Raw genomic sequence first — 25,963 nt, forward strand, 5'->3', positions numbered from 1 at the left:
TTTTAATATATGTTGAATTGTCAGCTTAAACAGAGTCTCGAGAAGAATGATTACGAATAAATCCTTCGATTAAGTTATGATTCACCTTTTAATATAATCAATCGCATGAGTGTAATTAAAAAATTTTTCATAATAATTTATATTAGCAAACATTTTATGATGGGACCCAAAATAATTTGGAACAAAAAACATAAAGTGAATAATTATGAAAACTTTATACATATATTAGTTGTAATGTAGTTGTAAATTTTAAACTTACATACTTTCGATAAGAAATCATTACCCTGTTAAACATTATACTGTTTCTGAAAATCGAGTGTGTGGAAAGCATAATAAACAAACTCATGAGTAACAGTTTATTATTCCTTTCACTGAAAATTTTAATATATATTGAATTGTCAGCTTAAAAAATCAGAGTCCCGAAAAGAATGATTACGGATAAATCCATCGATTAAGTTATGATCCACGCTTCAACATAATCAAATGAGTGATGAAATTTGAAACATTTTTTATAATAATCTATAATTAGCAAATATTTTACGATGAGACCCAAAATAATTTGAAACAAAAAACATAAAGGGATAATGTTATAAAAACTTTATACAAATATTTTGTGTTAGTTGTTGTTAGTTGTAAATTTTAACTTAACATACTTTCGGTAAGATATCATTACGCTGATAAACATTATACTATTTCTGAATATCGAGATAAATATTAACTCTAGCCCTGAAAACTGTGCTAAAAAGCAGAATTAACTAAGTTATGAGCAGTTTATTAACCCTTCGTGCTAAAAATTTCAATAAACGTAATGTCAAAGCAAACAATCAGGGCTCAAAAAAAATGATTTCGAATGAATCCTTCAATTAGGTTATGATTCACCCTTTAACATAATCCCATCAGTGGAATTTAAAACATTTTTCATAAACTCTATTCTAAGCAAAAAATGTATATTGAGACCAAAAATAATTTGAAACCAAAAACATAAAGCGAGTATTATAAGAACTCTATAACAATATAATGTTTGTTTGTTGTAGATTTGTAAACATTCTTTTCAAAAGAAATCATTACACTGTTAAACATTATCGAGGTTAATTCTAGCATAAGAAAAATAAATCAGAAACTCGAAAAGAATGATTATGAATAAATCCTCCGACTAGGTTATTATTCACCATTTAGCGATTCAAGTTAGCATCAAGGTATTGGGATTATGGACATTTTTAGTTCTAGTAAATTAGTAAAACAAATATCTATTATTCACATTTTCGAAATTATATACCACTATTACTCAAAATCCTGGGTTGACCACTATTCTAATACCACATTTATGTAAATTGTGCAATGCATTTAAAAACAAATATTAAAAACTATCATGTCAATCATATTAATATTACTAGTAACTATTACTTTACAAAGTAGTATACCTTAAACACTTAAGGACAAGTCAAATCTGTTCCATCTCACTTAGTTTCCGAGAGTTTTTCAGGAAATAAACATAATTTTTTATTTGCAAATACAATAAAAGTTTAATAATTATAAATATATTTTTTTAGGCTTTAATAATAGTATTTATTAAAGCTTTTAGTATTTTTAAACATTCACCTTTATGTAACACAAAAACGTAAATCTATAGGACCTATCCATTAGAGTTAAGAGCATAATCATTCAAACATTAATTAAATGCATAATAATCAGGAAAGATTAAATGTAAAATATTGACTGCATTTCAGGAGTATTAACATGAATACGAAAGGTATTAGACAAAGATGTCTGATATTCGACTATGACTTTACAATGATGATTGATTAAAATAGCTATAAAAAATGAATAGAAAAGCACATTAGGATTGCAAAGCATATAATCATCATCAAATAAACAAATGTAAGATGCGTAATAATTTAAATGTGCATAACTTTTACATATAAAATGCTAAGTTCTTTGAAAAGCTCTAGTAACAGTAAAACTCAGAGTAAGAAGTACAGCCAATATTACTGATAATAATAAAACTACAAAACAAGAAAAATGTCATTATAAAATACATATTGTACCTTCTTGTTCTGGATACATAGGTGGCAAGTATTCATGAATGTGAACAGGTCTGGTCAAAAACTCCCTGCTACCAGGTTTTAAAAAATTTAGGTGACTTTCTCTAGGGATTGGATACTGTGGAACTGGCTTATAAATGGTACCGGTTCTACATATTGGACATATTCTTCTAAATCACCAATGGATATTTTTTATCTTTGAAAACAAGTGCTAAATCATTAAGATTGGTTCTGTTCTTCCAACTGTAATAGAGTATATAATGGTGATAATGTTTGTCATTTATAAGTAACAAGTAATAAACGCATACATACTTCAGCATATTCTTTCATAGAAGTCGCCGTCATTGTGAGGTGTCTGTGTAAAGATCCATTAATAATTCTAGAGGTGGGTTGATTGAATACTGTGCCATCCCCAGTATCGCATATTTGCGCTACAACTGTTTGGAGAATATGTTGAGTTATGGTAAACATTCATCATGATAACGCTTGCCGCAATTACGTTTATCGTTATAACAATCAAAACAAGTTCAGCGAAATTTACTATGTTTATAAACACATGGCAGTCAAAAAAATGTTTATTTACAGGCGACGATTATTTCTACTTAATTCTAGAATGTTTATGCATAACTAAAATATATATGTCAACTAAATGCTACGATTATGACGGCGTCGCGTCTGCGCGCGCACGGCATAGGTAACGATATACGAGATGAGAAAACATGAAACCAATGAAAGGTTTGGGTCATAGATAAAAAACATAATGGTTTGGGTCGAGTCGAGTCTACTTCAGAAATTATTTTTTTTATAAAAATGCGATTTTTGTCATGCACTTTTTATACAATATTTTTAAAAAATATCTGAATTTAAGTTAACTGATACGCAAGCCAGTTCGTTCATATATAACAATCAAACAATGTTAGTAAAAGTCCTGAAATGCACTTACATATAATATTTGCAATTTTATGTACATTATTATATAAATTAATAGTAATCAAATTTGTGACAAGGTACGTATTACTAATTTTAAGTTCAAATTATAAAATGCAAAAAATCCTATCTTAATATACAAAGCAAAAATGATTATTATTGTTTAAAAGTTTAACTGCCATAGCAACATAACAAATAGAGATCCTCCGCCATTGCTGATGTATTGCACATTTGTGGCGCTAGTTTCGAAAGCGGCGGTAGCGATCAATTAGCCGCATCGTTCAGAACCTTGGAAGAAAATATCGTAGAGGTGGGGCCCGAATTATCAGCTGTATTGTAGTTAATACAATAGTGCTAACTTTCTTGATAAAGGATTGGTGGTTTTGTGTTGTTTAGCGGCTAGAAAATGTTTTCGGCTGTACGAAGAATATATTGTGAGTACTATTAATTTTTTAGTAAATATATTACGTATACGCGCATAACCATGCTACAGATGAAGTGTCACTATATGATATCGATTACTGAGTGATATTTTAAGATGTCAGATTGCGCCAAATGCCTGATTTTCTCTTATTATGTGAGAATATGTATTCTATTTTTAAACAAGTTACACAGTAATTGTGTAACTGACAATTGCAGTATAATATGATATAGAGATAGAAAATAAATTAACGCTATTAACCAATTTATTAATGACAAAATATTCTTATGGAACAATGATAGAGTATGTTATTTTGAGCGTAATTACGTTTTCGCCGTGTATTGCGTGATGCAATAATGTGAAATATAATTAACTTGGAGGTTTTGAACATATTTTAATCAAAACAAATATATCATATTAATACGTTATTTATGTTTTCAAATATTATCAAAAACTGGAAGCACGTGTTCTAACGTCGATTAGAACAAATTCATATCAGTCAAGTAGGAAATCAGTCGCACGCTCGATTTCTTAACCTTTCATTAGTCTTATAATGAAACCGCGAAATATATGTTAATTTTGACTTGTATATAATTATTGTAAGTAATTTAAAACTTATTTGATCCGCAAAAATTAAATTATTTAATGCCCTTACTTATGAATAAAGCTAAAGCTTTTGTTTTGACAATTCTCTTAATAGCTGATGGTAGTTTTGGGGTTGACGCACACGTATTTTTATAAATAGATTTTAATAATTAATAAATATTAATTTTCATTAAAGGAATACGTTTGAGCTTATTTAAGTTACTCTATATTAACATATCATAATTGTTCTTGGGGAAATTATCAATTAATCTTTTTACAACTAACTAAATAAATTAAGCATATCGCGTTGACAGAAGATGACTCATTTGAGTAGGCGATAATTCTCGGACTAATTTTCATTTTATGTCATATCATTATATATGTTACATCATCAAAGAATGCCTAAAGATTTTTTTTTAATTATGTTCTTGCCGAATGTAATAATTTATATATTTGCGTTCATACGAATATTTATTCCATTCAAATGACAATACAACAAGATACGTGTATGAACTCGTCAAACAGTGTAAAATGAGCCAAGACAAAAAAAAACTAATTGAAACCGCAAGCGTATGTATATTATGATAAACATAGATTTCATTAGTGATGTGTTTGTTGCTTTCATTAATATCCATTTTCGATATATAGGTATTTTGACAAGCATATTGTTAAAATCTGTAAATATATATATATATATATATATATATATACATATATTTATATATAATATATTAGGGTGGTCTTTCATATGGAAATTTTCGAATTTTCTTGCTCCCAGGGGCTAAAATGCTTCCAAATTGATTAAAAAAAAATCTCTATAATTTTTAGCACTTAATGTTGTCTTCTAGATAGTGCGCAATTCAATCAAAGTTTTGTACGGAAATAGCATGGGAAAAATTTTAAAAAATTTAAAGATGTTTTTTTCTATAACTTAGCGAACAAATGAAAGTTGTATTCAAAATTCGACGCTCTACAAAACAAATTATAAAAAAACATGTTTTGCTTAAACGAATTAAAATCAAAATTCATTTTTTGTACATTTAGCTCTGTATCTTTGAAACGGCTGGACCCGCTTTTACCAAAAACTAACCACCACTTCTCCCCATCATTACGAACTGAATGTTTTTTAGACCATTTAAATCGGATACTCCGTTCTCTTAAAATCTCGATTTCTATTTTTGGCACTCTTTGCTCTGTATCTCCGTAAAGGCTGGACCTGCCTTTGCCAAAACCTAATCAGCACATCTCCCTATTAATAGGAATCGAATGTTTTTTGAACCATTCAAATCGGTTGATACGTGCGCGCGAAAACGTGAACGAAGAAATGCGGACATACAAAACACACACACATCCATTTTTTCTGCCAAAATGTTCAGAAAACTTCAAAACGTGAAGATATGCAAAAAAATTTATTTTCGATTATTGGCCCATTACTATAACTACCCTACGAAAAGTAGTACTCAAAAATCTAATTTAAATTATATCAATAAATTTAATAATTAAATTTTTTTTAATTTATAATTAATTTTAATTGTTTCAAAGTTTTCAAATATTTTTAAAGCTTTTAAAAATTTTAAAGTGCGGGAAGTTCCAGTAATTTGCCAAGGCACGATGCCATGCACCACTAGTTATATTAGGCTTTACAAAACTCTACGTATTGTCTGAAGGAATCGAATGTTTTATTAATCATCTATATTGATTCAGCATTTCTCTAGAAAACTTGACATCTACACGCACGTAATTTTTTTTGAACATTGAGATTTACAGAAAGTCCTTAAACTTAAGATTATTAAAAAATATTCATTTTCTAATTTCTTACCATTTACGTTGCGATTAATTTTAAAAATATTTAAAACTAGTTAACTAACTATATAAGAAAAACATAAAATATTCGGACTGTGATATCAAAATATTCTTTCCAATTAGCAAGCTCTCCAAACAGTTTTTTTCTTTCTCTATTTCAGTCGCAAAAGTTCCCAAAACCTCTGATATCTTTTCAACAATAACACGATTTAAATAATTTAAAATGCCAAAAAAGAAAGTGAATGTTACTAAAAAAGAAAGTAAATACGATAAGGATGCTCTAAAACAAGGATGAGCAAACCGAGGCCAGCGAGCTTTATGCGACCCATTAAATATTTTTCTGCTGCCTACCAAGCATTTCTAAAGTAGAATTTTATTTGTTTCATCAACTTTCTTCCATCAATAAATTAATTATATTGCATTCTTTCCTTAATGCATGACTTTATAAAATATGTATCTTCTTAACCCTTTCCACTCGCTAATTGCGAAATTAACTAGTGGGGCGCATGGCATCGTGCCTTAAGGCAAATTGCTGGAACTTCCCGTACTAATAATTATTTCCTTTCAAAAATATTAACATTTTTGAAAAAAATTTACTTTGAAAAAATTAGATTTTTGAGAAACTATAAAATTTTGACAAAAATTTAACTTCTTTGAAAAAAGACCTTTTGAAAAAAAATGTTTTCTTTATTTTGAAATCTTTTGGAAATTCTGAACTTTTTTTCAAAGCAATCGTACTGCTTTAACTGCATAGAGACGAAATATCGAAGCGCGTAAGCGCCGTGTCGCTGTCTAATGGACAAACATTGGTACGGAACCGATAGGAATGTAAACAAAATTTATACTTACTGTTAAAACCTCTATAAAATATCAGATAATTTGATGTGCATATGTCAAATGATCATTTTTGACCGCCAAATGGCTTTTTTTTTACTTTTTTCACTAGATATCCGAAACCGCTAGGCTTGCCTTCATGAAAATTTGATAAATTATTCATCTTGTCAATACAAGTAAAATGTTTTTAACTTCCCGAAGGAGAAGTTTATGTTTTCATCAAAAAATCCGATTCGCTAATTTTATGTTTTCTCGACGTTTCAAGCCATTCTGAATCGAATGAGACCAAATTTGGAAAAAGTATGTGTGTGTGTGTGTGTGTGTGTGTGTGTGTGTGTGTGTGTGTGTGTGTGCGTGTGCACCAACAGATTTTTTGCCGTAAATCGCCGTTTCCTCAAAAACGGCTGGACCGGTTTCAAAAATTTAAAAGCCATTCGATGTATCTCGATGAGGACTATTGTTTGTCAGTTTTGTGCGACGATCGGCCAAACCGTTTCTTCGTAAATAGCAGAGAAGTGAAAACTCTTTCGTCCACGTTTTAGCCCGCAGTTATGAATCGATTTTGAAAATTCAAAAACCGTTCGAAAGATATTGTTTGGGAATCGTGCTGATTAGTTTTTGGTAGAGATCGGCCGGGCCGTTTTCTTGTAATAAAGTTTTAAAAAAAAAAATTCGACGATTTTTATGATTATTTTTTTGACGGTAGATACCATAGTCTTCTAGATCATACTAAAATATTACGGCCCTACGACAATGGTTCAGCTTTAAAAATTCGTCAAAGTTTGCAAAAATCAGTATGGTCTTTTTGGCATTTGTCAAAATTAGACTTTTGATCGACGTTTTCTCAAAAACGCCTGAACCGATTTTAGAAATTTAAAAGCCATTTGATGTATTTCGGTGAGGACTATCGTTTGTCAGTTTTGTGTGACGATCTGCCAAGCCGTTTCTTTGTAATTTGAAAAAAAGTGTTGAACTTTTCGTTCACATTTAAGCTCATCCTACCGAACCGATTTTGAAAAATCAAAAACTGTTCGAAAGATATCATTTGGAAATGATGCTGATTAATTTTAGGTGAAAATCTACCGAGCCGTTTTCTTGTAATTAACTGTTGAAAAAATGTGTTAAATTTTCGTCCACATTTAAGCTCATCCTACCGAACCGATTTTGAAAAATCAAAAACTGTTCGAAAGATATCATTTGGGAATGATGCTGATTAGTTTTAGGTGAAAATCTACCGAGCCGTTTTCTTGTAATTAACTGTTGAAAAAAAGTGTTAAATTTTCGTCCACATTTAAGCTCATCCTACCGAACCGATTTTGAAAAATCAAAAACTGTTCGAAAGATATCATTTGGGAATGATGCTGATTAGTTTTAGGTGAAAATCTACCGAGCCGTTTTCTTGTAATTAACTGTTGAAAAAAAGTGTTAAATTTTCGTCCACATTCAAGCTCATCCTACCCAACCGATTTTGAAAAATCAAAAACTGTTCGAAAGATATCATTTGGGAATGATGCTGATTAATTTTAGGTGAAAATCTACCGAGCCGTTTTCTTGTAATTAAATGTTGAAAAAATGTGTTAAATTTTCGTCCACATTTAAGCTCATCCTACCGAACCGATTTTGAAAAATCAAAACTGTTCGAAAGATATCATTTGGGAATGATGCTGATTAGTTTTAGGTGAAAATCTACCGAGCCGTTTTCTTGTAATTAACTGTTGAAAAAAAGTGTTAAATTTTCGTCCACATTTAAGCTCATCCTACCGAACCGATTTTGAAAAATCAAAAACTGTTCGAAAGATATCATTTGGGAATGATGCTGATTAGTTTTAGGTGAAAATCTACCGAGCCGTTTTCTTGTAATTAACTGTTGAAAAAAAGTGTTAAATTTTCGTCCACATTCAAGCTCATCCTACCCAACCGATTTTGAAAAATCAAAAACTGTTCGAAAGATATCATTTGGGAATGATGCTGATTAGTTTTAGGTGAAAATCTACCGAGCCGTTTTCTTGTAATTAAATGTTGAAAAAATGTGTTAAATTTTCGTCCACATTTAAGCTCATCCTACCGAACCGATTTTGAAAAATCAAAAACTGTTCGAAAGATATCATTTGGGAATGATGCTGATTAATTTTAGGTGAAAATCTACCGAGCCGTTTTCTTGTAATTAACTGTTGAAAAAAAGTGTTAAATTTTCGTCCACATTTAAGCTCATCCTACCCAACCGATTTTGAAAAATCAAAAACTGTTCGAAAGATATCATTTGGGAATGATGCTGATTAATTTTAGGTAAAAATCTACCGAGCCGTTTTCTTGTAATTAACTGTTAAAAAAAAATTTAAGTCTTTTTTCATGGAACTTTTTTTGGCGATATACATCATGGTCTTATAGAACTTACTGTAATATTACAGCATTACGACAAGTAGTTTAATTTTAAAAATTCGTCAAACTTTGCTAAAATTATTATCGTTTTTTTTTTAAAAAGTAGGATTGATGAAGTATATTATTTACACATTTTTTTGATCAAGTCGATTATTTACACATATCGGGAAGTTCATGTAATTTGCCTCAAGGCTAAATATCAAACCAACTAGTTATGATTATTTTTTTGACGATAGATACCATAGTCTTCTAGATCATACTAAAATATTACGGCCCTACGACAACTGGTTCAGCTTTAAAAATTCGTCAAAGTTTGCAAAAATCAGTATGGTCTTTTTGGCATTTGTCAAAATTAGACTTTTGATCGACGTTTTCTCAAAAACGCCTGAACCGATTTTAGAAATTTAAAAGCCATTTGATGTATTTCGGTGAGGACTATCGTTTGTCAGTTTTGTGCAACGATCTGCCAAGCCGTTTCTTTGTAATTTGAAAAAAAGTGTTGAACTTTTCGTCCACATTTAAGCTCATCCTACCGAACCGATTTTAAAAAATCAAAAACTGTTCGAAAGATATCATTTGGGAATGATGCTGATTAATTTTAGGTGAAAATCTACCGTGCCGTTTTCTTGTAATTAACTGTTGAAAAAAAGTGTTAAATTTTCGTCCACATTTAAGCTCATCCTACCGAACCGATTTTGAAAAATCAAAAACTGTTCGAAAGATATCATTAGGGAATGATGCTGATTAATTTTAGGTGAAAAAAGTGTTAAATTTTCGTCCACATTTAAGCTCATCCTACCGAACCGATTTTGAAAAATCAAAAACTGTTCGAAAGATATCATGTGGGAATGATGCTGATTAATTTTAGGTGTAAATCTACCGAGCCGTTTTCTTGTAATTAACTGTTAAAAAAAAATTTAAGCCTATTTTCATGGAACTTTTTTTGGCGATATACATCATGGTCTTATAGAACTTACTGTAATATTACGGCCTTACAACAAGTAGTTTAATTTTAAAAATTCGTCAAACTTTGCTAAAATTATTATCGTTTTTTTTTAAAGTAGGATTGATGAAGTATATTATTTACACTTTTTTTGGTTAAGTCGATTATTTACACATATCGGGAAGTTCATGTAATTTGCCTCAAGGCTAAATACCAAACCAACTAGTTTGAATTATTAAAATCGGACGCCCCGTTCTCTTAAAAATTGAGTTACCGTTTGTGGCACTTTTTGCCACGTATCATCGGAACGGCTAGACCTACTTATGCCAAAAACTAATCAGCACGTCTCCTTATCAACAGCAATCGAATGTTTTTTGAATAATCGAAATCGGTTGAACCGTGTTCCCGAAATTGTCGACGAAAATTTGTATCCCCACACACACACACACACATACATACATTTTTTCTATGGTATGCCAAAATGTTCAGAAACCTCTGAAACGTAAAGATATATAAAAAATTTTATTTTCGATTTTTTTGCGATTACTATAACTTACCCTACGGGAAGTTAATAAGTATTGTGCCGCCGGAGCGGCGATATCCGAGTCGAGAGGGTTAATTTAGTATTTTTATATTATAATGTTCATTAGTATATATCAATCTTTGTAAATTATGAATAAATTAATACAGAATCAGCCATAAAATTTAAATAAAAAATAAAAAAGCGGTTCTTGCGTTAAAAAGTTGCTCATTCTTACTCTAAAAACAGTTTTCTATCTCTATTTTAATCGCAAAATTCCCCAAATCTCTAATTTCTTTTTAACAAATAAGTGCTTCATGTGCTTCAAATAATTCAAAATCCTAATAAAAAAAATTAATGCAATAAGGAGCTCTAAAAGCGGTTTTAAATATAGATTCTCTCTCTATTTTGATCGCGTAACCTCTAATTTATTTTTAATAAAGGCTTCCAACAATTGAAACAATATTTTTTGCAATGGTAAAAAAGCCAGAAATGTTTATCAACTCATTAAAACGATTTTATTTGTTTTGGCAATGTGCTCGACGGTTAAATAATGATCGCATATTCTTGAGCATTCCGAGTGAAAATGATTTTCTAAATATAATACAGGACAATGGCATTGAAAGGTCTTATAGATTCGGCCCATTATTTCTCTGTTAGTTTTATGGCATCGTTCCTTAAGGCAAATTGCTCGTACCAAAAATTAAATGTTTTGAAGAATAAAAAAATAGATTTCTGAGAATTTTTAACATTTTTGAAAAAAATTGACTTTTTTGGAAAAAAAACTTTCGAACAAATGTTTTTTTTTTATTTTGAATTTTGGAAATTTTGATCTTGTTTTCAAAGCGCGTAAGCGCCGCGTCGCCGACCATAGGACAAACGATGTTACGGAACCCATAGAACAATATTGATACATAGATAAAAGAAGAGTATTGATACATATGTAATAATATGTATTGATACATATTATTAAAATATCCATAGAAGGTCTGCTAATTTGATGTGCATACGAGTATATATGTATAATGATCATTTTTGATTGCCAAATGGCACTTTTTTTACTTTTTTTACTAGATCCCCGAAACCGCTGGACCTGCCTTCCCAAAAATTTAATCAGTTCTTCATCGTGTCAATACAAGTAAAATGTTTTTTAAATTATTAAAATCGGAAGCTTTTGCCTCGTATCTTCGGAACGGTTAGACCTGCCTTTACCAAAAACTAATCAGCACGTCTCCTTATCAATACTATTCGAATGTTTTTTTGAATTATTCAAATCGGTTGACCAGTGTTCCCAAAATCGGCGACGAAAATTTGTATCCGCACACACACACATACATCCATTTTTTCTAAGGTATGCCAAAATGTTCAGAAACCTTTGAAACGTAAAGGTATATAAATATTTTCATTTTCGATTACTATAACTTACCCTATGGGAAGTAAATAAAATCAAAATTTATTTGAGAAACTAGATATTAAGAACTGTAACTATGATTTAGTTATATCGCACGTTCGCAGCACTTCCTTGCAAATTTATTGAAACTATTAAGCACATTAATTTAATACTGGGTTTGACCTACACAAGTGTTATACCAATCAACGACGAATTAAGGTGCACTCTTCATTTTCAACTTGCATATTACAGTTTTAGAATTATGTAATCATATTATAATAATTTACTTTTCTTGAGACTTCTTAAATTTGGGGCACAAGTCATTGTTTAAAGTAATTAACTTCCCGTAGGGTAAGTTATAGCAATCGCAAAAAAATCGAAAATGAAAATTTTTATATATCTTTACGTTTCAAAGGTTTCTGAATATTTTGGCATACCTTAGAAAAAATGGATGTATGTGTGTGTGTGCGGATATAATTTTTCGTCGACAATTTCGGTAACACCTATCATCCGATTTGAGTAATTCTAAAAACATTCGATTCGTATTGATAAGGAGACGTGCTGATTAGTTTTTAGCGAAGGCAGGGTCTAGCCGTTCTGAAGATACGGGGCAAAAGGTGCCAAAAACGGTAACTCAGTTTTTACGAGAATGGAACGTGCGATTTTAATAATTCAAAAAACATTTTACTTGTATTGACAAGATGAAGATCTAATTAAATTTTTGGGAAGGCAGGTCGAGCGGTTATAGACTCACAATAAAAATAAATTAAAAAAATGCTATTTGGCGGTCAAAAATGTTTTTTGGACATATGTACATCAAATTACCAGTTATTTTATAGAGATTTTAATAATGTGTACACATTTTGTGTAAATTTTTTTGGGTTCCGTATCAAGATTTTTAATTACGGTACGGCAAGTTCCAGCAATTTCCAAGGCCATGCACCCCACTAGTTTATCTTTTAAATAATTTATATTTTTTAAATATGTTGTTTGTTAATTTTTACAGTATTAAAATTATAGTTTTACAGAATTAATATTTAGTAATTACAGAAAACTCAATTATGAGTTCAAAAAACATATATATGAATGATAAAATATTTTATTATGTAATAAATTGACTGAACTAATAGGAATTTTATAATTCCTGAAATCGATTTCGTGTTAATACTTTGTATAATATATAGTTTTATCAATGGCTCTTTTATGAACATATATGTATTTAAAAAATTGTTCTCAAGTACCGCTTTTTGAGCAATGCGTCATCCATTGATAACTTCTCGTCTTGTTAAACAATTGCGTAAATAAATACATAATATTTAGTATCTAATTTATCATATATCTATCTTATATAAAGTATATAAAAAAGAACTTGGTATATTTTTAAATAAACTTATATTTTATAAGAACAGTTATAAGAATTCAAATTTTGTCGACTGTGAGAAATCTGTTACCCATTTATTAATCGTTGAAGTTTGTATTAATTTTTAACTTTCCGTAGGGTAGTTATAGTAATGGGCCGAAAATTGAAAATTTTTGCATATATTCTTAAGCACGGATCAACCGATTTGAATGGTTCAAAAAACATTCGATTCCTATTAATAGGGAGATGTGCTGATTAGTTTTTGGCAAAGGCAGGTTCAGCCGTCACGGAGATACGGAGCAAAGAGTGCAGAAAATAGAAATCGAGTTTTTGAGAAAACGGAGCATCCGATTTGAATGATCCAAAAAACATTCAATTTGTAATGACGGGTAGAAGTGGTGATTAGTTTTTGGCAAAGGCAGGTCCAGCCGTTTTGGAGATACCAAGCTAAATGTGTAAAAAATGACAGTTTTTTGAGAGAACTAAGCATCCGATTTGAATGATTCAAAAAACTTTCTGCTTGGTTTGACAAAATAATTTCTTTTGGAAAAAAAATTCATTTCAAAATTATTTTTTTTAAATTTTTTTTTCAGATTTTTTTTTTTTGTATATCGAAAATAATTCAGATTTTAATTTCAATGCTGGCTAAAGTTTAGTTTAGCTAGATTAGACTAAAGACTAAAGATTACTTATATACTCTAAATAAATAATTTTAACTTTGTAATTAAGTTTATATAATTCTTATAAATATTATACAATGTTACAGTATTTATAATAACCTATTTGAACACATCTAATATTCCTCGAATATTTCGTTACGGTACGGGAAGTTCCAGCAATTTGCCTTAAAGCACGATGCCATACACCACTAGTCTTTCTAGATTTTGAGAATAATAAATTTTATCGAAATATTTAACATTAAATTATTAGGAGTAGCTATAAGGCTTAAGATCCGTCCATTATAGCAAATCGTACATTCTGTTTTATTTTGGATGTTCAAAATATTTATTATAGTAGGAAAATATTTTTTAAACAACATTTTCCTCGTATTTATTCATTATCTTTTTATTTGAGCTCTTTGAATGGTATTTGCGCTAATTTACGACATCTCTATTTTCTTTTATTTTTTAGAACATGTGGTGCGGCTCGGAACAAACAGGCTGCTTTTACAGTATTATCGCGACTTTTGGGCCCCCAATGTGTAACTGAAGCAAGATGTTATCATGAAGTTACAGGCGACATTATATGCCCCTCCATGGTTATGGGGATTGACCATCTGAGGGATCCTAGGCTAAATAAGGTTAACAAAATCTATAATTTCTCTTTAAATTGAATATTTCCACGAAATAACGTTTACGAATGCATTTAACGATTTTTTTTTTAATTTGACTGTTATAAACGTCGAATTAATGAATGAATAAATCAATTAAGCTAACAAGCCTGCGAATTCTAAATATATTTTATGTCTATTTATATATTTTAATCATTTTTCCAGTCTCAATTCTCTTTGTTTGCTTAGTAATTACTGGTGAGTTCGTTCTCACTCAAAATAATTAAAGTCAATAGAACAAAATAATTTTAAAGTAAACAAATTTCTTAAGAATGCCATGTTACATTATTATTTGATTTATATCATATTTTGTTTTCACATTTCATTCAAACTTAATTATTTGCCAGATGAAATTGAAAAAATTACATAAAAAATGTAGAATAAATTATAGGAATCTATTCTAATCTAATTTCATTTTGCAATAGGGTTTAGCGTTTACCCTTGAAGAGCGCCAAGCTTTAGGAATCCACGGATTGCAGCCTGCACGATTTAAAACGCAAGAGGAACAACTGGAGCTATGTAGGATATCAATAGAAAGATACCAAGAAGATCTGAATAAATACTTGTACCTCGTAGAATTGCAGGTACCTTTAAAGTTTTTTGAGTACAATGTTTATAAATTTAATAAGATTTATTAACCCACTTTAGGATCGCAATGAACGGTTATTCTTCCGGCTAATAAGTGAAAACATAGAAGCTATGTTACCAATTGTATATACGCCTACAGTAGGTTTGGCATGCCAGAAATTCGGTCTGATTTACAGAAGGCCCAGAGGATTATTTGTCACAATTCACGACAAAGGGCACGTTTATGATGTGCTTAAAAACTGGTATTTAAAAATATCTCTTTGAGTTAGTGCAATTATTCTATTAAGTTTTTTTATAAATGAAACTAAAATGAGTCACAACTTTTCAGGCCAGAACCAGACGTTCGTGCCATCGTCGTTACGGATGGTGAGCGTATCTTGGGTTTAGGTGATTTAGGAGCTTGCGGTATGGGCATTCCAGTAGGAAAACTATCACTGTATACTGCTCTCGCTGGCATAAAACCACACCAGTGTTTGCCAATTTTGGTGGATGTTGGAACGAACAATGAAGTATGTAGTTTAAGGAAATATTTAATATTCTGCTTAAAAAATTAGTTATGCGTACGTCTGAATCTCAAAATATTTTTCATCTGTAATAGGCCCTTCTAGAAGATCCTCTGTACATTGGATTGAGACAAAAGCGCGTGACTGGTGTAGAATATGATAACTTTATCGACGAATTCATGTATGCTGTAGTGAAGCGATATGGCCAAAATACATTAATTCAGTTCGAAGATTTCGGTAACCACAATGCATTCCGTTTCCTTGACAAATACCGCGATAGGTTCTGCACATTTAATGATGATATCCAGGGAACAGCCAGTGTTGCCGTTGCCGGTTTGTTGGCGTCGCGAAGAATCACCGGAAAGAGAATATCAGATAACAAATTTTTGTTTTTGGGTGCTGGAGAGGTACAACACAATCATTATGTATATGTTAACATACATTACTCGTTACTTAAACTCTTAACTTACAGGCCGCCATCGGTATCGCCGATTTGTGCGTAAAAGCGATGCAAACTGAAGGCACAACGGTTCAAGAAGCTCGGGATAAAATCTGGATGGTAGACATTGATGGTTTGCTTGCAAAGGGAAGACCAGAAGGACGTTTGGAAGGACACAAAGCCTTCTACGCCAAAGAACATGAAGTCATGAAGAACTTACCAGAAATCGTAAAGGAAGTCAAGCCATCAGTATTAATAGGTCACTTTTTATTATTTGTGATCTAATTTAATTAGAGGTTGATTTCTGAGTATGACTATAGTTTACTTCCGAATTTTTAAAGTTATAAAATCTTATTTCGCTATTTTATTTACCTTAGGAGCATCGGCTGCTGGTGGTGCGTTTACACCGGAAATCCTACGAGATATGGCAACATTCAACGAACGTCCAATAGTATTTGCATTGTCAAATCCTACAAGTAAAGCTGAATGTACTGCCGAACAAGCCTACACCCACACAGATGGTCGCGTCATCTTCGCCTCAGGTTCTCCGTTCCCGCCTCACAAAATGAACGATCGCACTTACTATCCGGGCCAGGGCAACAACGCCTACATTTCCCTGGTGTTGCACTGGGAGTCATCGCTACTGGCACACATCACATCCCTGAAGATATGTTTTTGCTGGCCGCACAGGTTCGTGTTAATTAATAAATGCAATTATGTTTAAGAAAAATTCCTCCAAATTGTCAATAATTACAAATTTAATAAATATTTTCATAAGATTAAAATAAAAAATGTATTATTGCGTTAATCATGCAACCTTCTAAAAATTTTCAGACAGTAGCAGATCATGTTGATGATGATTTAATTGAAAGGGGAACAATTTATCCACCACTTCGAGCTATTAAAGAGTGTTCTATTCAAATTGCAACTAAGATCACACAGTACGCTTATTCCAAAGGTATTACCTAATAGAAAGATTATGTCCGATAGCAAAATTATACAAGACTATTAAAATTATACTTGAATTACAACATTAAATTGTTTCATTAGGTTTGGCATCGACTTACCCAGAGCCTCATGACAAGAGGAAATGGATTGAAGAACAAATGTTCAATTATAACTATGATAGTGCTATGCCTGTTACCTATCCTTGGCCAAGAATGCCTGAAATGAAAACTCGCCCATTAGAACCCACGATTTTGCATGCGAAAAAGTAAACTTTCTACAACTTCCTACAAAATAGTGTTCAAATGGAAATTTGTTAGAAACAAATCGTTTATAAGTAGTTTACCACAATGATTGTGGAAAAAGAAAATTTATTTAGTCATTATAAGTTCAATTTGATTGAATAGTTGATTTTGTGTGATAAAACATAGTTTACAAACAGTATTTTGAGGAACTATCCTAGACTTCGTTTATTTTGTTCAGTACTTATTATTAATAGTATTAAATTAAGTATTATATTATTTTACTTATTGCCTTTAATAAATTATTATGAAAATTGTGTATGTGTGATTGTTGATTGGAGAGTGTTGAAAACCATCTCACATTTATGTTGACATTCTCACCAGAAAATAAATACCATGTTGACTTTTTAGAAGTGTTTTAATTTGAAAAAATAGTAATTTAATACCATATAACACAGTGGATTAATATATCCATGTTCTAATAATACAAACATCTATAAGAGAATAACTCATTTCATTCAACATTAACACATCTATCAATAAATTTCTCATTCAGAATCAGTTACAAAACATGAATAGAACTTTATTCAATTCAGTTATCCTAGTACAAATATTAATAGCGAAATATTAGTTCTTTCATAACCTTTGTAGCAAAAATGGCAATATTTTTTACATTTTTTTCTCAACAAGAATAAAATATTCTCTTGATTGCACCTTGTATACAATGAATGTAAATATTTTGCATATCTTAATATAAACAAAACGAGCAGTACAATAATATAATAACTATACCACTAATTCATAAAATATTTAGTATCATTTATGATAACTTTATAATAAATCTAATAATATTCATATATTGAATTAACATTAATCCAAAACAACATTAGACATACAATACTATGTAATCATAATCCTAAATGAATTAACAATAGAAATTGATATATACTTTAGCATAAATATTTCATTTAATACTTGCTTTTCCCAAATTTAAAATAAATCACCGGTATCATTCATATCAAGCTCAAAACAATTGAATTGCTTTTGCAAACAAATTATCAAATTGTTCTTTGTAACAAAGAAACAATCACAATTAGAAGACTAAATATTTTAATATTATAAAAAAATAAAAGAATAAAAGGCCTCAGTACACAGTAAACCAATCATCATCATCTACATTATCCATTTCTGAAACATAATCTAGTCGACTGTTTCTAAGCAAACGCTCTTGTTCACGTTCTCGTACGTAGTTCCAAATTACATAACGCTGGAATAAGGACTTCAATAAATTTATACTCACTTAAAAAAACCTAACAATAATATATAATGTTCATGCAAATTACCTAGAATAAAGATGAGTTTCAACAAGTAGAATTAAACTTTCATGAGGAGCATGCATTTTTCCTGCATGCTGAAGAATCTACGTCCACATTATCAACACAAATGAGGAAAGTAATAGAACGTAGTACTAAAAACAATATAAGCTCATTCATTCATTCAAAAACATGTCACAAACATTTACCCGAAAAAATAATATAGCAAGACAAATTATTAAGTAATACATAAAAGATAGAACAAAAAATTGACAAGATTGTAAACATAAAGTAAACAAATTAAAAGTAACTAGTGAATATCTCAATGTATATCTCTAATCACGTATAAAATAGAATATGGAAAAGGCTTAGCTAACGAGTAATTAAAATTAATAATCATTAAATGTCAGCTTTTTTGCGCTCTATACTTTTATGTTTCCAATAATTAAAAAGAAAATACTACTAAATAAACTTACATAAAACGATAAAATAAACTAATAATTTGAAATTAATATAACTATCTCTAAGTACATTCAAATAATTAAATACAACATCAAAATGTAAATTATTATTTGATATCATTATTATTGATTACAATAATCAAATCACAAATGTTATCTTAAAATTGTTTTGTATAACTGAAAATATTTAGTTGGTCAATATATCTTTTAATTACCAATAAAAAAAATTTCAAGGCACACATACTTTTTTCCATATGCTAAAGAAATTTACCATCTTGATGATGTATCATAATATTAATTTTCATGGCAAACTGAATAGAAAAATCTATTTGAAATCAACATAAGGTTATTGCAATAATATCGGACGTGAGAAAAAATATTTCTGTAGAGAGAAATTTTATTTAAACATCTAAGTGAAGAGAATTTGTAAAAAAAATCAGATTTCTCACATATGATGTCATTGCCACAACATCCTAACTCTTATCACTGATATATACAATCACAGAAACACGCATATATATTATATATATATATATATATATATATATATATATATATATATATATATATACACCTAAGTCTGTTTTTACACGGTCTTTTTGTACACGGTTTTGATATAACACGGTTTGAAAATTGAATATTTTTAATTTTTTTAACACGATTTTATTCCATTTAGCACGATTTGAAACTTTATGTGCTTAAATTTTTTTTGTCAAATTTAATTTTTGCGATGTATTGTCATATCAGAAAAAAGTACTTATGAAAGAAAAAAGTCTGAAACCATCTATAGTATCGATAGTTTGCGAACACTAGCTTAAAGATTTAAGCGAATTCCCCTTTAGCGCGTACAAACAATTTTTACTGGTCAAAGCAAATGTGAATAGCACTAATTTAGGGGAATTATTATTAAAATAAACATGAATTCTTGTTCTTGAAAATTCTTGTTTTTCACTAATTTTAATAGGTTTTAGAGAGTAGGACAAATCACCCATTTTTGTATAAGATCAATGTCTTTTTTTACACGTTTTTTTTTTTACACGGCTTCTTCTGGAACCAATCTCCGTGTAAAAACAGACTTAGGTGTATATATATATGTGTTAAAAAGTATATATTATATATATATAATTTGAGTTAAAAAGTCCGGCGTTACATCAATAAAAATAGTATGAAAGTTTTTGGAAATTTATTTATTTAAAATCCATATGTTACGGCTATCAATAAGAGGCAATCAATTTAACTAGAAAAATTAAAACTACATAAATAATACGTAAGAAATTTCATAGAAAAACAATAATGATAATAATAATAATAATAAAACACTTACAATTTTGTATCCTAATATAACACATTAGGATACAAAATTGATAAAATATATATTTTTCAACATCACAGATGGTAAAACACACAAAACATGATAACTTAACAAGTTGTCGAAACTATGTATTTACTGTTCTGAGATTAAGATAGAAATGTCACATTTTTTCTTGAAGCAGTTTTTAGCATGTGTTCAAATTTTATAGGAAAAATTGATTGCCACTGAATGCAGGCTAAGATGCTAGCCGAAACGTATGGATTTTAAATAAATAAATTTCTAAAAACTCTCATACTATTTTTATTGATGTAACACCCGACATTTTAACTCAAATTAAACATATTATATCAACATCAAATTCAAGGCCATATATATATATATATATATATATATATATATATATATATATATATAAAAATATGAACCAACAATCAGACATTATAGCAATAGTTTTATGAATTATGCACATAAGTTCATTTAAAACTCTTAATCTTAAGCACACTATTACATTGTGAATTATCATGTAATTTTAGACTTTATTATTATTAAATTATAAATTTTAATTTGATTATTAATTAAACAAAATCTATATATTGATGTAACGTCTAATCGTTAGAACTGAACCTCCAAAAACCTCAATATCAAATTCAAATTATTTATACATATATGTGTGTGTGTGTGTGTTTGTTGCACAGTGGCAGCCGGTGGATAATTAAACTGGTACTTTTTAATATCCGACATATATACATTACATGTCACCATTAAATGGAGCTTCATAAAACATTTATCATATACAATTTTTTAATTAATAAGTTACATAATGTAGTGATTGTAAGTAGAAAAGGGTACTGAGTCAATGAAGCCCAGGAAAACAATTCAATATATTTATTGAAAATTTGAAAGGGGTTATTTCCTTTTACTTTAAATGATCATAAGAATAATTAGTTTAAATAAAGGGTAAATAAAGTTATGAAAGCATAGAGTTCCTACTGTCCGGATATTAAAATTTGCTTTCGGTCGCCGTCTACAATCAAAATAAGCACAAACTGATTTTGGATGTGTGTTTGCTTTATACATTGAAAGTTGAAAGAGGCAGAAATGAACTCTCATTCGTTGGAATACATAATTCTTTGATTATGTTCAAAGTAACTCACAATATTGTGACCCAGTTCATTTAGGGTTAATAAATAATGAACAATAATATTTGTGTACTGAATAAATAACCCATTTTCAGGAATAATACCAAAAAAGGTAGAAACATCTTGAAAAATGTAATTAAATATTTAAGGAACTTACGAAAGGCAAAGGTTGCATTTGAATGTTTTAATTTGATACTAAACATAAATACACCTAAGTCTGTTTTTACACGGTCTTTTTGTACACGGTTTTGATATAACACGGTTTGAAAATTGAATATTTTTAATTTTTTTACACAATTTTATTCCATTTAGCACGATTTGAAATTTTATGTACTTAAATTTTTTTGTCAAATTTAATTTTTGCGAAGTATGTTCATATCACAAAAAAGTATTTATGAAAGAAAAAAGTCTGAAACCATCGATAGTATCGATAGTTTGCGAACACTAGCTTAAAGATTTAAGTGAATTCCCCTTTAGCGCGTACAAACAATTTTTACTGGTCAAAGCAAATGTGAATAGCACTAATTTAATTCTTGTTCTTAAAAATTCTTGTTTTTCACCAATTTTAATAGGTTTTAGAGATTAAGAACAAATCACCCATTTTTGTATAAGATCAATGTCTTTTTTTACACGTTTTTTTTTTTACACGGATTCTTCTGGAACCAATCTCCGTGTAAAAACAGACTTAGGTGTATATATATATATATATATATATATAATTTTAAATTTGTTGTTGATATAATATATTATATTGGTTTAAAGATCAAGCATTACATCAATAAAAAAATGTATGAATGTTTCTTTTAATTCATGAAAAATCCATACGTTTCAGCTTTCTTCAGTGGAATATATTGTCAACCATAATAATTAAACTAAGTAAGTAACTTGTAACAGTTTATGAATAATAATAATAATAATAAACTAATTTTAATCTGTCTACAGTCAGTACACAGTTTCGATAACTTACTATATATTATACATGTTTATTTGTGAGGTTTGTTGTAATGTCAAAACATACATTTTACAAAAGTGTACAATTTAATACCATGGAGCAATTAAAGTTAAGGATACCAAATTGTAAGTGTTTTTAGATAGTTTATTATTATTATTAACTTCCCTATACTATTGTACAGATATTTTGTACGATCTCTCATACCAGACACTTCCATCTATCTGAGATGTGTAAAATTTATATTTTCAATAAAATAATAAAAATAGGGTGTTATAGTAATCGCAGAAAAAAACGAAAATAATTTTTTTTATATATCTTTACGTTTAAAAGATTTCTGAACATTTTGGCATACCTTAGAAAAAATAGATGCATGCCAAAGTGTGTGTGTGTACTATGTGCGAGTACAAATTTTCGTCCACGAATTCGGGAACACGAGTCAACCGATTTGAATAATTCAAAAAACATTCGATTTGTAATTGTATTTGATTAATGATAGACGTGCTGATTAGTTTTTGGCAAAGACAGGTCCAGCCGTTTCAAAGATACTACGCAAAAAGTGTCAAAAACGGTAATTCAGTTTGTGAGAGAATGGGGCGTACAGTTTGAATAATTCAAAAAAATTATGCCATACACCACTAGTTTTTATTTCTAAACTGTTTCAAATTATTTACTTACAATTAGTTTAATTATTATAGTTGACAATATATTCCAATGAATGAAGGCTACGATGTTAGCCAAAACATATGAATGTATAATAAATCTTTATAAAACATTCAAACATTTTTTTAATTGATGTAACGCCTGATCTTTAAACCTAATATATATATATATATATAAATATGTGTGTGTGTATATATATGTATATATATATATATATATCAGTAAGTTCTACTAAGGCGATACATCAAACAAAAGGCAAAAATTGAAAATTTAAAATAAACTAGATAACTATAAAAAAATTGGTAAAAACTATATAGAAAGAAGCTTGTTTTGTTCTCTTTTTATGGCTTTTGTCTATATATATATATATATATATATATATATATATATATATATATATATATATATATATATATATATGTTTTTATCAATTTTTCATAGTTCATATTAATTTTTCACTTGCCTACATTGATGATGATATAATATTCAAGTCAAAATATTTGGAAAAATTAAAGATTAATTTATAAATCTTTACCTTTCATTTAATAATGTATCACCTTATAAGAACTTACTCATATCTCATCATCAAAATTAACTCTTTAACATTATATATATATATATATATATATATATATATATATGTTATATATACATACATACATATATATATATATATATATATATATATATATATTATGTATGTATATTTTATTGTCCAAATTATGTTTGTAATCTAGAAAATGTAAAGTGTATCATCACAGCCATAACTATAAATAAATATTTCCGAAAGCTGACATTATGCTTTCTACAAATATTAAAATTCATTAAAATTAAAGGAATGCAAACTCTAAATGGAAAATAATAATATTGCATTAGAGGTAAAGCGCAGTATATAACAATTTGTATATAAAATACTACTATAGTGAAAATGCATCCATATCTCTGAGCAAAATCACTTTGAATGCAAGCAAACTTCAAAGTGTTTTTTTTATCACACAAAACTAAGGATACATTCTCGTATCACGCGAATCAAATTGTTTTATTACTTTAGTGGCTTAAAGAATGCAGAAAACAAAGATAATTTTAGCAAAAACAAATTTCAATTAACAATTATTTTTAAAATAAGGCCAGCTTTTAACAATTTGACACACTAACAGCTATAAAAACCCTTACATTAAAATCTAACTTTAACTGATTTATTAAAACAGAAACTAATTAGGCATTGAGTTTCATCTGACTTTAAAGAATGCTATATTAAAATATGTGCGTTACTTTAATGCCTATCTAATTAATACTTGTGATTTCATTCTGTTATATCATTTATACAGAATATTGCGCTATTTTTATTGTTGTAAAACATACAACATAATAATAATTGAACTTATGATTAAAATACATAATTAATAAATTAACAGATAGAAAATATCCGCAAATAATTGAATCAAAATATAAAAAGTTAAAACTGTTTATAGTTAAAATCCACACTAAAAAAATATAACCATTAAAAAAAGTATCAATATAAAGTAGAGAAATATCAAACATTTAAAAAAGTTTCATAAAATATTGTTAACCCCGCTAGTATTTGGTCAATAGAATTTGGTCAATGAGAAATTACATAACAAAAATATTAGAATATAATTTGCCAATGCAATTTCTTTGATTCTATCATTTGGGATCAGGGAGAAAGTAACTTGATATGTAGCTATCATTGTGAATGTATAATATGTATTCCAAGAGATGCATTGTGCCATTGAAGTAATAAAAGAGCAAGACGCCTTCTAACCTGAACCATGTCAATGTCCATTTCACGATTGCGTGATCGCCTAACAGGGGGTCCTACATCAGCCTTGGTTCCATCTGGCAATGCATGTAGGTAGAAGCATTTGTTTCCAAATGGGCATTTTGCTCTTCCTTGCTTAAAATGTTTGCAAGGCTTCTGACTCAATGCTTGCTTGTAGTCGGTCAAAAGTTTATCTTTGCCACATGTAGCATCAACCCAAACTGAACTTGGACAAACAAAGTCAGAAGTAACACGGCATTCCGGACAAGCCCTAAAGTAATTCAACTCTATTATGCAATGCAAATAATAAATTTCTCAATACTTTAGTCAATATCATCAAATTAACATTATTATACTAAAATGCAGCATTGCCTTAAATAACTAATAAAAAAACATAGTATATGAATAAACAAATGAAAGTTTATAAATTAATATATAAACTATATGGAATATATAAATAAAATATTTTCTACATTCCATTGTGTAATACATTGATTCCACATATACCACTTATAATATATTTAAAAGAGTAAGAATTTATATTTTAAAAGCATAAGAGAATTAAAAAAAATTATAAAACTTTAAAATTTCGGTTACCTAATAATTTTATTTTCAAATTGTCTAGCTTGTCTCCATTTACGAATGCAAGTTAAACAAAAGCTATGATTACAATTAGGCAGTATTCCAAATCGTTTTTCCCTTTCAGGTTTTTCCATAACAATTTCATAGCAGATGCCGCAAGTCTGTTCTCTAGACCTATTCAGAGCCTCTTCATCAGTTCTTGCAGAGTTGGTGGCGCTGCAGATGCTTGTGGCACTTGGTTTCTAGGATGTTAGAAGAAGTAGACATATTATTGAGGTTGATATTTGGTCTATAGCACATTTTTTCAATTTCGCACTGCATCTCTCCGTCATCATCAGATTCATTCTCATTAGTATCAATTCCACGAGCAGCTTAATAACTTTTGATATATGTTTACAGCAGCATCGAATCTTCAGTCTTGAAAGCTAGAAGAAATCATATTAAATAGAACCAAACCATATAAATAAATAATAGCATTAAAAACTTTCTTTAAATATCTTGAAAAATTATTAA

The 25,963-nt window shown here is 29.2% G+C and overlaps 3 protein-coding genes across 5 annotated transcripts in view; 1 reads left to right on the forward strand and 2 right to left on the reverse strand.

Annotated features, from left to right (window-relative positions):
* The window catches only part of LOC113374569 (transcription initiation factor TFIID subunit 3-like), a 39,833-nt gene that overhangs the window by 3,379 nt on the left and 10,491 nt on the right, over positions 1-25,963 (reverse strand). The gene's annotated exons all lie outside the window — the stretch shown is intronic.
* Positions 3,338-17,481, forward strand: LOC113374570 (NADP-dependent malic enzyme-like). Its single transcript, XM_026614553.1, is given in 11 exon segments — positions 3,338-3,403; positions 14,336-14,504; positions 14,960-15,118; positions 15,183-15,364; positions 15,451-15,631; positions 15,721-16,032; positions 16,098-16,323; positions 16,442-16,672; positions 16,675-16,758; positions 16,903-17,022; positions 17,115-17,481. Coding segments are annotated over 10 exon segments (1,707 nt in total). The 5' UTR covers positions 3,338-3,403; positions 14,336-14,459; the 3' UTR covers positions 17,282-17,481.
* On the reverse strand, positions 18,235-25,638 carry LOC113374571 (probable E3 ubiquitin-protein ligase makorin-2). The gene is made up of 3 exons (XM_026614554.1): positions 25,466-25,638; positions 24,872-25,139; positions 18,235-18,518 (listed from the first exon to the last, which is right to left on the reverse strand). Exons 1-3 carry the CDS (start codon positions 25,582-25,584, stop codon positions 18,396-18,398), a joined length of 510 nt encoding a protein of 169 aa, XP_026470339.1. The 5' UTR covers positions 25,585-25,638; the 3' UTR covers positions 18,235-18,395.

This window comes from Ctenocephalides felis, unplaced genomic scaffold (assembly GCF_003426905.1).
Source record: "Ctenocephalides felis isolate EL2017-DRISC unplaced genomic scaffold, ASM342690v1 CF-g0.4_SCAFFOLD_01886, whole genome shotgun sequence".
NCBI lineage: Eukaryota > Metazoa > Arthropoda > Insecta > Siphonaptera > Pulicidae > Ctenocephalides > Ctenocephalides felis.

Excerpts from the sequence above, each read along its gene's own strand:
- LOC113374571 (XM_026614554.1), bottom strand. The coding sequence starts at position 25,584 with ATGGAAAAACCTGAAAGGGAAAAACGATTTGGAATACTGCCTAATTGT. Across the intron at positions 25,140-25,465 it reads TTTGAAAATAAAATTATTAG|GGCTTGTCCGGAATGCCGTG; the intron begins GTAACCGAAATT and ends GAATTACTTTAG. Across the intron at positions 18,519-24,871 it reads TGGACATTGACATGGTTCAG|CGTTATGTAATTTGGAACTA; the intron begins GTTAGAAGGCGT and ends TCCTTATTCCAG.